Source organism: Chiloscyllium plagiosum, chromosome 9 (assembly GCF_004010195.1).
Source record: "Chiloscyllium plagiosum isolate BGI_BamShark_2017 chromosome 9, ASM401019v2, whole genome shotgun sequence".
NCBI classification, from domain to species: domain Eukaryota; kingdom Metazoa; phylum Chordata; class Chondrichthyes; order Orectolobiformes; family Hemiscylliidae; genus Chiloscyllium; species Chiloscyllium plagiosum.
Genome location: NC_057718.1, coordinates 72,414,861 through 72,427,609, shown reverse-complemented (window position 1 = coordinate 72,427,609; position 12,749 = coordinate 72,414,861). Strand labels below are relative to the sequence as shown.

The 12,749-nt window shown below is 40.8% G+C and overlaps 1 protein-coding gene across 4 annotated transcripts in view; it reads right to left on the bottom strand.

The window, feature by feature from the left end:
- The window catches only part of pgm3 (phosphoglucomutase 3), a 186,667-nt gene that overhangs the window by 140,701 nt on the left and 33,217 nt on the right, over positions 1-12,749 (bottom strand). For all 4 annotated transcript variants that reach the window (XM_043696208.1, XM_043696211.1, XM_043696212.1 and 1 more), the window contains one exon: positions 4,528-4,595. In XM_043696208.1, coding sequence (XP_043552143.1) covers positions 4,528-4,595 — 68 coding nt within the window. The remainder of the gene's footprint in view (positions 1-4,527; positions 4,596-12,749) is intronic.

Below are 12,749 nucleotides of genomic sequence, written 5' to 3'. Positions count from 1 at the left end.
ACCAGTGTCTTATACAACTGCAACATGACCTCAGTATTCCGGAACTCAATTCCTCTCCCAATAAAAGCCAGTACGCCATATGCCTTCTTCACCGCACTATTTACCTGGGTGGCAACTTTCAAAGATCTGTGTACATGGACACCAATATCCCTCTGCTCATCCACACTACCAAGTATCCGACCATTAGCCCAGTATCCCATCTTTTTGTTACTCTTACCAAAGTGAATCACCTCACACTTAGCTACATTGAACTCCATTTGCCACTATGTGGATAGTGAGTGTTGGGAAAGGTATGTCAAGATTTAAAAAAAGGTGGTATTAGGTATTTTGAAAACCATTAAGGTAGACAAATCCCCAGGATGGATGGACGGTGGCTCAGTGGTTAGCATCGTTGCCTCACAGCTGTTGCCAGGGACCAAGGTTCGATTCCAGCCTCAGGCGACTGGGAGAATGTGCAAACTCCACACAGTGTCTGCATATGTTTCCTCCAGGTGCTCCATTTTCTTCCCACAATCCAAAGATGTGCAAGTTAGGTGAATTGGCTATGCTAAATTGCCCATAGTGTTCAGGAATGTGTAAGTTAGGTGCATTAGTCTGAGGTAAATGTAGAGTAGTAGGGAAATGGGTCTGGGTGGTTTATCCTTCCGAGGGTTGGTGTGGACTTGTTGGGCCGAAGGGCCTGTTTCTACACTGTAGGAATTCTATTACATCTATGACACTTGATGGTATCTCTCCAGGAATGCTGAGGGAAGCAGGTGATGAAATTGCTGGGGCCTTGTACAAAATATTAGTACTCTTTTTAGTCACAGGAGAGGTCCCAGAGGACTGGAAAATAGCCCATGTTGATCCTTTGATAAAGAATGGCAATGGGGGTAATACAGGGGGTAATAAGCTGGTGAACCTTACATTGGTAAAAGGGAAAGTATAGATTCTCAGGGATAAGATTTGCTCACATTTGGAAAATTATGGACTTATAAGGATACGCAGCATGGCTTTGTGCAAGGAAGGTTGTGTTACAACACGACAATGAATCCTTTTGTTAATTAAACCAAACACCCAGAAAAGCTCATCTTGCCTTGTAATCTGTTAAAATATGAGTGATAGAGAACTCCCAAGTTCCACTATTTAAAAAAAAGTATCAATTTATTCTTAAACTCTAAAAGTGAACATTAAACAACAACTATTCATACAACTCTAAGCCCTCCTTCCTCTTAACTGCTTATTATCTGCTTCCAACTCTATAACAATAAGCTCTTCCAATAAGACGCCTATTAAAATTACATCAACTTAATTTCAAAACCACACAGCGGTTGTCATCTTCGGTATCTCTCTGCTTCAAACTGAGGATCTCTTGGGTCGTTTTCTTTCTTTTTACTGTGAATATGTTTCATATGAAACTGTACCTTTGATAGAGTGTTTTCTAATTTTTTGGATCTCTCTCGATAGCAGTTGCTGTCTCTCCAATTTTCAAAATGCCTGCACTTTTATATCCCCAACATCGGATTGTCTCTTTGGTTCAATGTTGGCAAAATAATAAATTCAAACTTGATTGAATTTTAGTATCCTGGGACATAATTTAAACTGATTGGTTAAATTTGAATTGTTGTCAAAATAGCAACCAACTCAGGTATCCATTTCACAGCCAAATGTTACATACTTACAATTTTCCAGTACATTCTGAGACTGCCACCCAGTCATACCAATGTTCTCAGTTCAGAACAGCATTCGCTCTCTCTTAAAGGTACAGTACACGCCTTCAACTGCATAACAGTTGTGTCTCTCACTTGATTGAGCTTTTTCAGGAAGTGCAAAGGTGATTGAGGGCAGGGCAGAAGATATTGTTTATTTGGACTTTAGCAAGGCCTTTGGCATGGCAGGCTGATACAAAAAGGTGAAGTCACATGGGATCTCAGTGAGCTGGTAAGATGGATACAGAATTGACAGTCAAATTAGCGGTGGAAAGGTGGTTTTCAGATTGGAGATCTGTGACCAATGGTGTTCTGCAGAGATCAGTGTTGGGACCTGTTGTTTGTAACATGTAGCTGATTTGGAGGAGAAGGTGGTTATCTCTTTGTTAAGTTTGTGGACTATACACAGATTATGGGAGCCAAATATAATGAGGAGAATTTCCAGAGGATTACAGCAAGATATAGATATGGAGCTTTGGATGGAGAAATACAGAGTTTAATCCAGACAAATGCAAGGTCATTCATTTTAGAAGATCTAATGCAAGAGGGAGGTATACAAATACAGTTGGATCTAGGTGTACAGGTTCACAATCCCCTGAAAGCGGCGACATAGTGGATAAGGTGGCCAAGAAGGCATACGGCATGTTTGCCAGTCGGGGCACAGAATATAAAAATTGGCACATCATGTTGCAGCTGAATAGAACTTCCATTTTGCCACATTTTCGAATTTTGCATATAGTTCTGGTTGCCATATTACCAGATGGGATGTGAAGGGTTTTGAAAGGGTACAGAAATGGTTTACCAAGATGTTGCATGGTTTAGAGGACGTTAGCTATAAGAAGAAAGTGGACAAACTTTGGTTTGTTTTCATTTGAACATCGAAGCATAAGGGGTGACCTAATAGAAGCTTACAAAATGATGAAGAGACATAGAAAGAATGGATTGCCAGTTCTTTTCCTTCAGGGTACCAATGTCAATTACTAGAGGTCAAGATAAAAGGGGTTAAGTTCAAAGGAGAGGGGAGACAGGTTCTTTCTTTAAAGAGGATGGTACATGCCTAGAGTGCCAGAGGTGTTGGTGGAGACAGATACAATAGCAACATTTAGGAGGCATTTTGACACATACATGAATACGCAGGAAATGGAGGGATACAGAGAGCATAAAGGCAAAAGGTTTGTAGCTTAGGAAAGTATCATGTTCCATTTTGATGGGCCGAAGGGGCTGCACCTGTGTTGTATTGTTCCTTAATTTTAGTGCATGCCACCATGTCCATCACTGTCAAATCCAAACTCGTCCTTTGGAAAGGGCAATCTTCCATCCTTACAAAAGGTCTGACAGACATGTGGATCTAGGCTGTTCGAGATGGACACTAAATGCTGGCCTAGCCAGCAACACCCATATTCTATGACCAATATTTTAATTTTTACAAAGCTGGCATACAACCATTACAAGGCCAAGCCTGGTTGGGCAGAAAAAAGGGTCATCAAGCTGAATGGAAAAGACCAGGATCATCCATTAGATGACAGGAAGGCATGAATAAGCCAGAACATATTGAATGATATTGGTCTGCACAAGCTATTCTGTATCTTCATCAATTAATTTTTCTCTTCTGCAGATTCTAGTGCCATCCAGCGATGGGCCCAATACAAGAAATCACAGCCTGAGCCCTCCATCCAGGATTATAAAATCCCTACAGAATGGAAAGAAGCCATTTAGCCAATTGGGTCTATGTCAACCCTCTGAAGATCAACCCTTACCTTAGTTTTGCAACCCTGTATACTAACCCACCTGGTCGCACGTCTCTGGACAGTACAGGTCAATTTAACACAGCCAATCCAATCTGTACACCTTTTCACTGTGGGAAGAAACCAGAGCACATATGGAAACCCTCACAGATGTAGGAAGAACTTGCAAACTCCATACATATAATCATCCAATACTGGAACTGAACCTGGGTCCCTGGCACAGAAGTAATAGTGATAACCAATGAGTCATTGTGTGAACCACCTTACCACTTTTGAGGATAAAGCTTGTTCAACTTCAGAATATGGACCTGCACCCTCCATCAAAATTAGTTAGAATAGATTCAAGGACACAATCTGGTTTTCATATCACTGACAACAGTCCACCATCAACAGAGAAAGAAACACCTACTGAGCCCATGCATAAGACATGGGGCGGCACGGTGGCATAGTGGTTAGCACTGTTGCCTCTCAGCGCCAGAGACCTGGGTTCAATTCTTGCCTCAGGCAACTGTCCATATGGAGTTTGCACATTCTCCCCGTGTCTGCGTGGGTTTCCGGTTGCTCCGGTTTCCTCCCACAGTCCAAAAATGTGCAGGTTAGGTGAATTGGCCATGCTAAATTGCCTGTAGTGTTAGGTGCAGGGGTAGATTAGATTAGATTACTTACAGTGTGGAAACAGGCCCTTCAGCCCAACAAGTTCACACCGACCCGCCGAAGCGCAACCCACCCATACCCCTACATTTACCCCTTTAACCTAACATTACGGGCAATTTAGCATGGCCAATTCACCTGACCCGCACATCTTTGTGACTGTGGAAGGAAACCGGAGCACCCGGAGGAAACCCACGCAGACACGGGGAGAACGTGCAAACTCCACACAGTCAGTCGCCTGAGGCGGGAATTGAACCCACCTTTTAATGTGTTAATGTTATATGCAGCTGATAGTCAAATTACTATCCAGTGGGGAGACATTCTCAATAGGATGCAAAATGTAAAGTATAAAATATTCAAGTTTTGAAATAAGTAAATACAGATTACAAGATCACAAGATCACATTCAAAAGATAAAGTTGCAAAACTAGGTTTGGCACATACCTTGGTAAGTTCCATCTAAGATGCTCACTCCATCAATAACAGCTTGAACAAGATTTAGACTACTAGGCCTGAAATAAAAGACAGAGAACAAAATTATAGCTTCTGAACATCCACGCACAAATGTGTGCTGTATGGTCAATTTTATGTGTAACACCCAGCAGGAAGATATGCTATGTTTAAATCATTTAAGGCTTTTGACAACTCACACCATTATTAGTCAGACAATGAGGCATATTTATTAATTGCTTATAGATTAAAGTGCAACAAAGGTAAATTTATCACAGGTTCAAACAAGGTTCAGATTCTTGTGTCAGGTAAGGGGTAAATGTAGGGGTCTGGGTGGGTTGTGCTTCGGCGGGTCGGTGTGGACTTGTTGGGCCGAAGGGCCTGTTTCTACACTGTAAGTAATCTAATCTAATCTAATCTCATGCATGTAACTTTATGCATGGTACATCATATGATATTCAGGTAAGAGATCATCAGAGGTGTCATTTTATTATCTGGTTTGAGTGGATGCACAGGTACTTCAAGGCTCGGCTATCGTGGGGCATATGTGCATTTCCATGCTCAGTTGCAGATACATATGCATTTGGTCACAACCACTAGGGTTAGACATTAACAGCTGAAGGTCCTGACAGGGGTATTCCCAATGCAATTGCTGCGTGCGCGTGCACGCGGGAGGGATGGAGAGAAGACACGCACCTGAGGAGACTGGGCTCACTCAGGGCAGGGGTGATCGACAGGCTCAGTGCCATTGCATTAATGGCTGTATTATAAGTGCTGTTAATAAGTGGGAAAGAATAGGAGGTGAAATTTACAGAGGGGTACAGGAATTGTGTTAATGAAGGGCCTCACTTGTCCTTAGCATAGACAAGGATGATGATACTATTAAGAGCAGAGAGGGGAAAATGTCTCCACAATGTTCAGTTTAAGTTTCTTGATTATTATGTTTCTAGTCTAAGGGGGAAAGGGGATATGGATCTGGTTTCAGAAATGAGTAATGTGGATTCAATGTTAGGTGGAGGACCTTTAAAGTGCAATGTTTATAAGATTGAGAGCTTTTGTTATGAAGAAGAACATGGAATAATCTAGAGTGAAATACTTATTTGGAGATCATCTGTCAAGGGTAAACTGGAATCAAAGATTGGCAGGGAAAAGTAACTAACAATGCCTTTAATGAGTTGTTGGTTTGTATACAGTCTTGGTATCTTCCTATGAGGAAGAAAGGTCGGGCAATTATAATCAGATAATGATGAAAGAGATAGCAAATTAGAGCAGGTAAAGGTAACATAAGACAAATGTGAATAAAAACAAAATGTGAAGGAATTCCAAACATTAACTCTTTTTTGCTCCACAGATGCTATTGGACCTGCTGAGTTTCTCCAGCACTTGGTTTTAATTTCAGATTTCTAGCATCTGCAGTATTTTGCTTTTTTATTACAGATGTTATGTTGACATCCAAATGGAAAACCAACAGAATAAACCAATTAAAACAGAAGGGAAAACAGAAATGAGGAATAAAAGTGGATGAGACTAGACTGACAGCTAATATTAAAGGAAATATGAGGAGGATGTTAGGAGAATACAGGGTGACCTGGACAGGCTAAATGAGTGGACAGATGCATGGCAGATGCAGTTTAATGTGGATAAATGTGTGGTTATCCACTTTGGTGGCAAGAACAGGAAGGCAGATTACTACCCTAAATGGAGTCAAGTTAGGTAAAGGGGCAGTACAACGAGATCTAGGTGTTCTTGTACATCAGTCAATAAAAGCAAGCATGCAGGTACAGCAGGCAGTGAAGAAAGCTAATAGCATGCTGGCCTTCACAACAAGAGGAATTGAGTACATAAGCAAAGAGGTCACTCTGCAGTTGTACAGGGCCCTGGTGAGACCGCACGTGGAATACTGTGCGCAGTTTTGGTCTCCAAATATGGAAAGACATTCTGGCTATTGAGGGAGTGCAGCGTAGGTTCATGAGGTCAAATCCCGGAATGGCGGAACTATCTTACGTTGAAAGATTGGAGCGACTGGGCTTGTATACGCCTGAGTTTAAAAGGCTGAGGGGGATCTGATTGAGACATATAAGGTTATTAAAGGATTGGACACTCTGGAGGCAGGAAGCATGTTTCTGCTGATGGGTGAGTCCCAAACCAGAGGACACAGTTTAAAAATAAGGGGTAGGCCACTTAGAACAGAGTTGAGGAGAAACTTCTTCACCCAGAGAGTGGTGGGTGTATGGAATGCTCTGCCCCAGAAGGCTGTGGAGGCCAAGTCTCTGGATACTTTCAAGAAAGAGTTGGATAGAGTAAGGATAGTGGAATCAAGGGTTATGGGGATAAGGCAGGAACAGGATACTGATTGAGGATGATCAACCATGATCATAATGAATGGAGGTGCTGGCTCGAAGGGCAGAATGGCCTACTCCTGCACCTATTGTCTATTGAAATCCAAAAGTCTTCAAAGGTACATAAATTGCAAAAGGAGAAGCAGGGCCTATTAGATATGAAAAATGTACAGAACAGAGAGCATGGCTGACATATCAAATTGTTGCTTTGCATACATTTTCACCAAAGATGCTGCCAAAATAATTCTGCAGGGATGTAGCAAAGATAATTATTGGGCTAAAGATTGAAAAAGTGGATGCATTAGAAAGGCTGGCTATAAGTTAACAGAACAAGATGGGATGTGTCCTAGATTTCCTAAGGAAACAAGGTGGAAATTACAGAGATACTAACTAAACTTCCATTCCTTCTTCAAATAGGGTGATTACAGAGCACCACAAAATTGCAAATATTCTGCCTTTAACATGTTGCAAAATCAAGCAAGTCTGATCACCTTAAAATTGGCTGTCCAGAATAAAAATGGCAGAATGAGTTTTAAAAAAGGTTTTTACCAGTCAGTGTGCAGTTTTGGACTCCTTAGTGAAGGAAGAATCTAATTACTCTATAACAGGGATTCAACATTACTAAAACAAAAAGCTAGGCTTAAAATATTGTCAACAACACAATACCTTTAGAGGAGCAACTCTGTTGCTTAAATTCCAATGATAATATAAAACAAGACAATTTAATATTATTTTGAACTTTTTTTTTTGCAAAAATGAGATAAAGTGATACAAGATTAATGAAAGTTTAAGAACACAAAGAAAAGCCATGAAATCACCATCAAAATGGGTTCAATCAAGATGTTGCGTTGCAGATAGTCCTTAAAGTGCTGTATGTGGGTCCAGAGCTGAAGACTGGACAATAGTCTGAGCAACGAAAGCTCAATTGATTCCTAAGGTGAGGGAGCTGACCTATGAGGAGAGGTTAAGTAAACAAGACCTCGCTCCCCTGAAATTTAGAGGAATGAGGGGTAATCTAATGCCGTGTTTCTAAACAGTAAGATCAGGCTCCTCACAAAAGACTAAATAATTACCCAATTTTGCTTTTTACAATTTAGCAATAAAATTTATTTTCAGCAATATTATTACTTTAATGTTTAATATTCTTGGTTAATATAATATGAAGATGACTATAAATATAAAAAGGGGGTTTGTTTATATCATGGAGAGACCAGAGTCTTTTGGCAAAATGGTGGCACACAAGAGAAGTTCAATCTAACTGATACATGTAATTCTTAAGCATTTGTCTGGTAGGTGCTGAGAAAACATGTCCATGGCTAGGGAATCTAAAACACAACATCATGATCTCAGAACTCCTATGATAGTAAACAAATTTCTTCAAAAAATTATAAGTCTTTGGACACTCCAGAAATGGATATTCAGATTTTGAGGTCTAGCACTCAAAATATACACAGCTAGTAGATGTATGGAAATTAGGATTTGCATTTATTTCATATTGTCAATGATTGTGTGAGAGACAAATATCTAACACAAAATCCCATATGCCTTCTTTAGCACCCTGACTAACCTTAACATTTCAGAAATTGTTTTTAGTGATGGCTTTTTGTGTAAAATATGTCAAAGTAAAAAGGAAAACTGATCACTTTTAACATATTACTTAACTAACTGACTTCAGTCACATACAGATTTGGCAAATCAAATGAGTAACAAATCAAACAGGAGGAATTCCTATAGTGCATACCAGATGGTTTTCCGGACCAACTAGAGAACAGGCTGCCCTAGACTGGATATTGTTTAATGAGAAAGGAATAACTAGTTGTGCGAGGCCCATTGGGATGAGTGACTATAATGTGATGGATTTCCTCATTGAGATGGATAGTGATAGTTTCATAGAGTCATTGAATCTTACAGCACAGCAGCAGGCCCTTCAGCCCACCACATCTATGTCAACCAACAAACACAAAAGTACACTCATCCCATTTACCTGCATTTGGTCCATAGTCTACTCTGCCCTGGCATTTTAAGTATTTGTCTAGATGCTTCTTAAATGTCTCATGAGTATCTACTTGCATCCTGTCAGACAATACATTCCATATTTCTAACACTCTTTGAGTGGAAAGATTTTCTCTCAGACCTCTTCTAAACCATTTGCTCTTTAACTTAAACTTATGCTTTCTAGTCTTAAGACACTTCTGCCATGGGGAAAAGATTCTCTCAATTTTGTATACTTCAATCAGATTCCCTCTCCACCTCCTCTGTCAAAGAAAAACACAGTCCATCCAATCTCTCCTCATAATGGAGACTTTCCAACCAAGGCAACATCATGTTGAATCTCATCTGCACCTTCTCCAGTGCAATCATGTCCTTCTGAGAGTGTGGCAGACCTGCACAGAGTATTTCATCCGTAGCCTAATCAATATTTTATGAAATTGTAACAAGATTTCCTTTTCCTGTATTTTGCACCAGGTTGATGAAGGCAAAAAATCCCATATGCCTTCTTTAGCACCCTAACTGTGCTGACACCTTCAAGGATCTTTGGATTTGTACACCAATGATTATGTGATTGACCAGTGATTGAACACCAGTGATATCATTCCTATATTAGACCTCCCAAACAATCCCAAACACCGATTTTAATGTCATCTGCAAGCTGACAAATTGTACCTTCTACACATATAATAAACGAGGGTCACAGTGAACCTTATGGTACACCACTTGTCACAGACTTTGAATGACAAATCAACTCTGTACCATCACTCTTTGCCTCCTATTTAATTTTGGATCCAGTTTGGCAACTTTCCTTGTATCCCAGGGGCTCTTTCCTTTTGAACCAGCCTTTCAAGTGGCACCCTGCCAAAGGCCTTTCTGAAATTGAAGTAAAACACATCAACTTCACTGCCCTCACCTATATATATTTAGTCACCGTTTCAAAATACTGAGGCATCATAAGTTCTAAGATGCACGTAGAGAACATCTAACAGTACAGCTAAGGAACAGGCCTTCACAGTGTCTGTGTCAATCATTATGCTATTTTAAACAAATCCCATGTCTGCATGTGGTCTGTACTCTTCTATCCCCTGCCTGTCCACATATCAGTCTGAATGCCTCTTCAAAGTATCTGCTTCTACCATTAACCCTTGGAATGTTTTCCATGCACTTATCACATTCTGTATGCCTTGCATATCTCCTTTAAACTTTTCCATCCCGGGAAAAAGACTACCAACTCTATTCACAACTCTCATAATTTTATATGCTTCCACCACGTGGCCCCTCAGCCTCTGACACGCTAGTTACAACAATCCAAGTTTGTCCAACCCCCTCTTATAAGCTATTACACTCCAATCCTGGTAGCATTCTGATAAACCTCTTTTGCACCCTCTCTAAAGCCTCCACATCCCTTCTATAGTGCGGTGATCAGAACTGCACACAATACTCCAAATGTGTTTATATATTTTTATAAATCTGCAATGTGACTTGCCAGCATTTATACTCTATGTCCCAATGGATGAAGGCAAGCATGCCGTAAACCTTCTTTACTACCTTTCAATGTGTGTTGCCACTTTCAGGTACACATGGACCCCAAGATTCTTCTGTCCACCAATCTTCCAAAGGGTCCTGCCATTTCTTTTTGCATTTAACCTCCCAAAACATATCGCTTCACACTTGTCTGGATTAAGCTCTATCTGCCATTTCTTTGCCAAACTTTCCAACTGATCTATGTCCTGCTGTATCCTTTGACAACCTTGCACAGTATCCACAAGTCCACCAATTTTCGTATCATCTGCAAATTTTCTATTCAGACCACCTACATTATCATTTAAGTCATTGATATATATTACTACCAAGAGGTCCCAGCACTGATTATTGCAGAATACCACTGGTCACTGACCTCCAGCCTGAAAAACACCCCTCCACAATTACTCTGTCTCCTACAGGCAAGCTAATTTTGTTTCAAACTTACTAACTCAATAGACTTAATTTTCTTGAGAGGTCTAACATGAGGGTCCTTATCAAATGTTTTAGTAAAGTCCATATAGACTACATCCACAGTCCTACCTTCAATCATCTTCATCACTTCCTCAAACAAATTAACCAAGTTTGTAAGATAAGACCTAGGGGAAACTGTGATGGTATGAGGTGTGAGTTAGTGATGATCAATTGGGGAGCACTACTTGAAGGGATGGAGGTGGATCGGCAATAGCAAACATTCAAAGAGTGCATGGGTGAACTGGAATAATTATTTAACCCCATCTGGTACAAAATGAAAACAGGAAAGGCAGCCAAACCATGACGTATAGTAATAGATCCAGCAAAGAGGTACAAATTTGGGCAGCACGCTGACTCAGTGGTTAGCACTGCTGCCTCACACTGCCAGGGACCCGGGTTTGATCCCAGCCTTAGGTGATTGTCTGTGTGGATTTTGCATGTTCTCCCAGTGTCTGTGTGGGTTTCCTCCGGGTGCTCCAGTTTCGTCCCACAATCCAACAAAATGCAAGTTAGGTAAACTGGCCATGCTAAATTGCCCATTGTGTTCAGGGATGTGTAGGCTAGGTGCATTCGTCAGGGGAAATGTAGAGCTATAGGTGTTGGGGAATGGGTCTGGGTGGGATATTCTTCGGAGGGTTGGTTTGGACTTGTTGGGCCAAATGATCTGTCTCCACAATTCTAAAATTGGCATGCAAAAATAGCACACCAAAAGGAGTGGAAACAGTCTAGAATTCAGCAAAAGACAAAGGGATTGATTAAGAAAGGGAAAATAGAGTGAGAGAGTAAGAATGGCAGTGAATATAAAAACTGACTCCAAGTTCTATAGGTTTGTGAGGAGAAAAAAAAGATTGAAGTCAGAAACAGGAGAGTTTATAATGGTCAACAAAGAAATAGCTAACCTACTAAATACATATTTTGGTCCTGTTTTCACAAAGGAGGTGAGAAATAATATTCCAAAATATTGGGAAACATTGGGTTTAGTGAGAAAGAAGAATGGAAGGAAATTAGCATTAGCAGGGAAACAGTGTTGTGAAAATGGATAGGATTGAAGGCTGTTGAATCTCTAGAGCTTGATAATCTATGTCCCAAAGTACTTAAAGTTGTCCTAGAAGTAGCGGATACATTAATGGTCATCTTCCAAGATTCTGCAGATTCTGGAACAGTTCCTCCAGGTTGGAGAGCTGGCTAATATAACCCTTCAATTTAAGAAGGAAGGGACGGAGAACACGAGGAAGTACAGATCAATCAGCTTGATATGGTAGTGGGAAAATGCTGCAGTTCATTATAAAAAATAAATTAATAGCTACATTTTTGGAAAACAGTGGTAAGATCGGATGGAGTCAGCATTGATTTGCAAAGGAAAATCACATTTTACAAATGTACAAGAATTCTTCGAAGATGCAAGAAGTTGGCAAGGAGAAACCAGTAGTGTGGCTTACTTGGGCTTTCTGAAGGCTTTCAATAAAGTTCAACCGAAGACATTAGTTTGTAAAATTAAAGCACACATGTTTGGGAGAAGTGTATTAAGATGGATAAAAAAAACTGTCGGCAGTCAGGAAACTAAGGATAGGAATGTACAGGCTCTTTTACAAATGTGGGGCAGTGACTAGTAGGACAATGTGGTGCTGGAAAAACACAGCAGGCCAGGCAGCATCCGAGCAGCAGGAGAATCGACGTTTCGAGCATAAGCCCTTCTTCAGGAATGAGGCTGGTGTGCCAAGCGGGCTGAGATAAAAGGTAGGGAGGAGGGAATTTGGGGGAGGGGCACTGGGAATACATTAGGAGGTGAGGGTGAGGGTGATAGGCCGGGAGAGGGGGTGGGCGCAGAGAGGTCGGGAAGAAGATTGCAGGTCAAGAGGGCGGTGCTGAATCTGAGGGTTGGGACTGAGA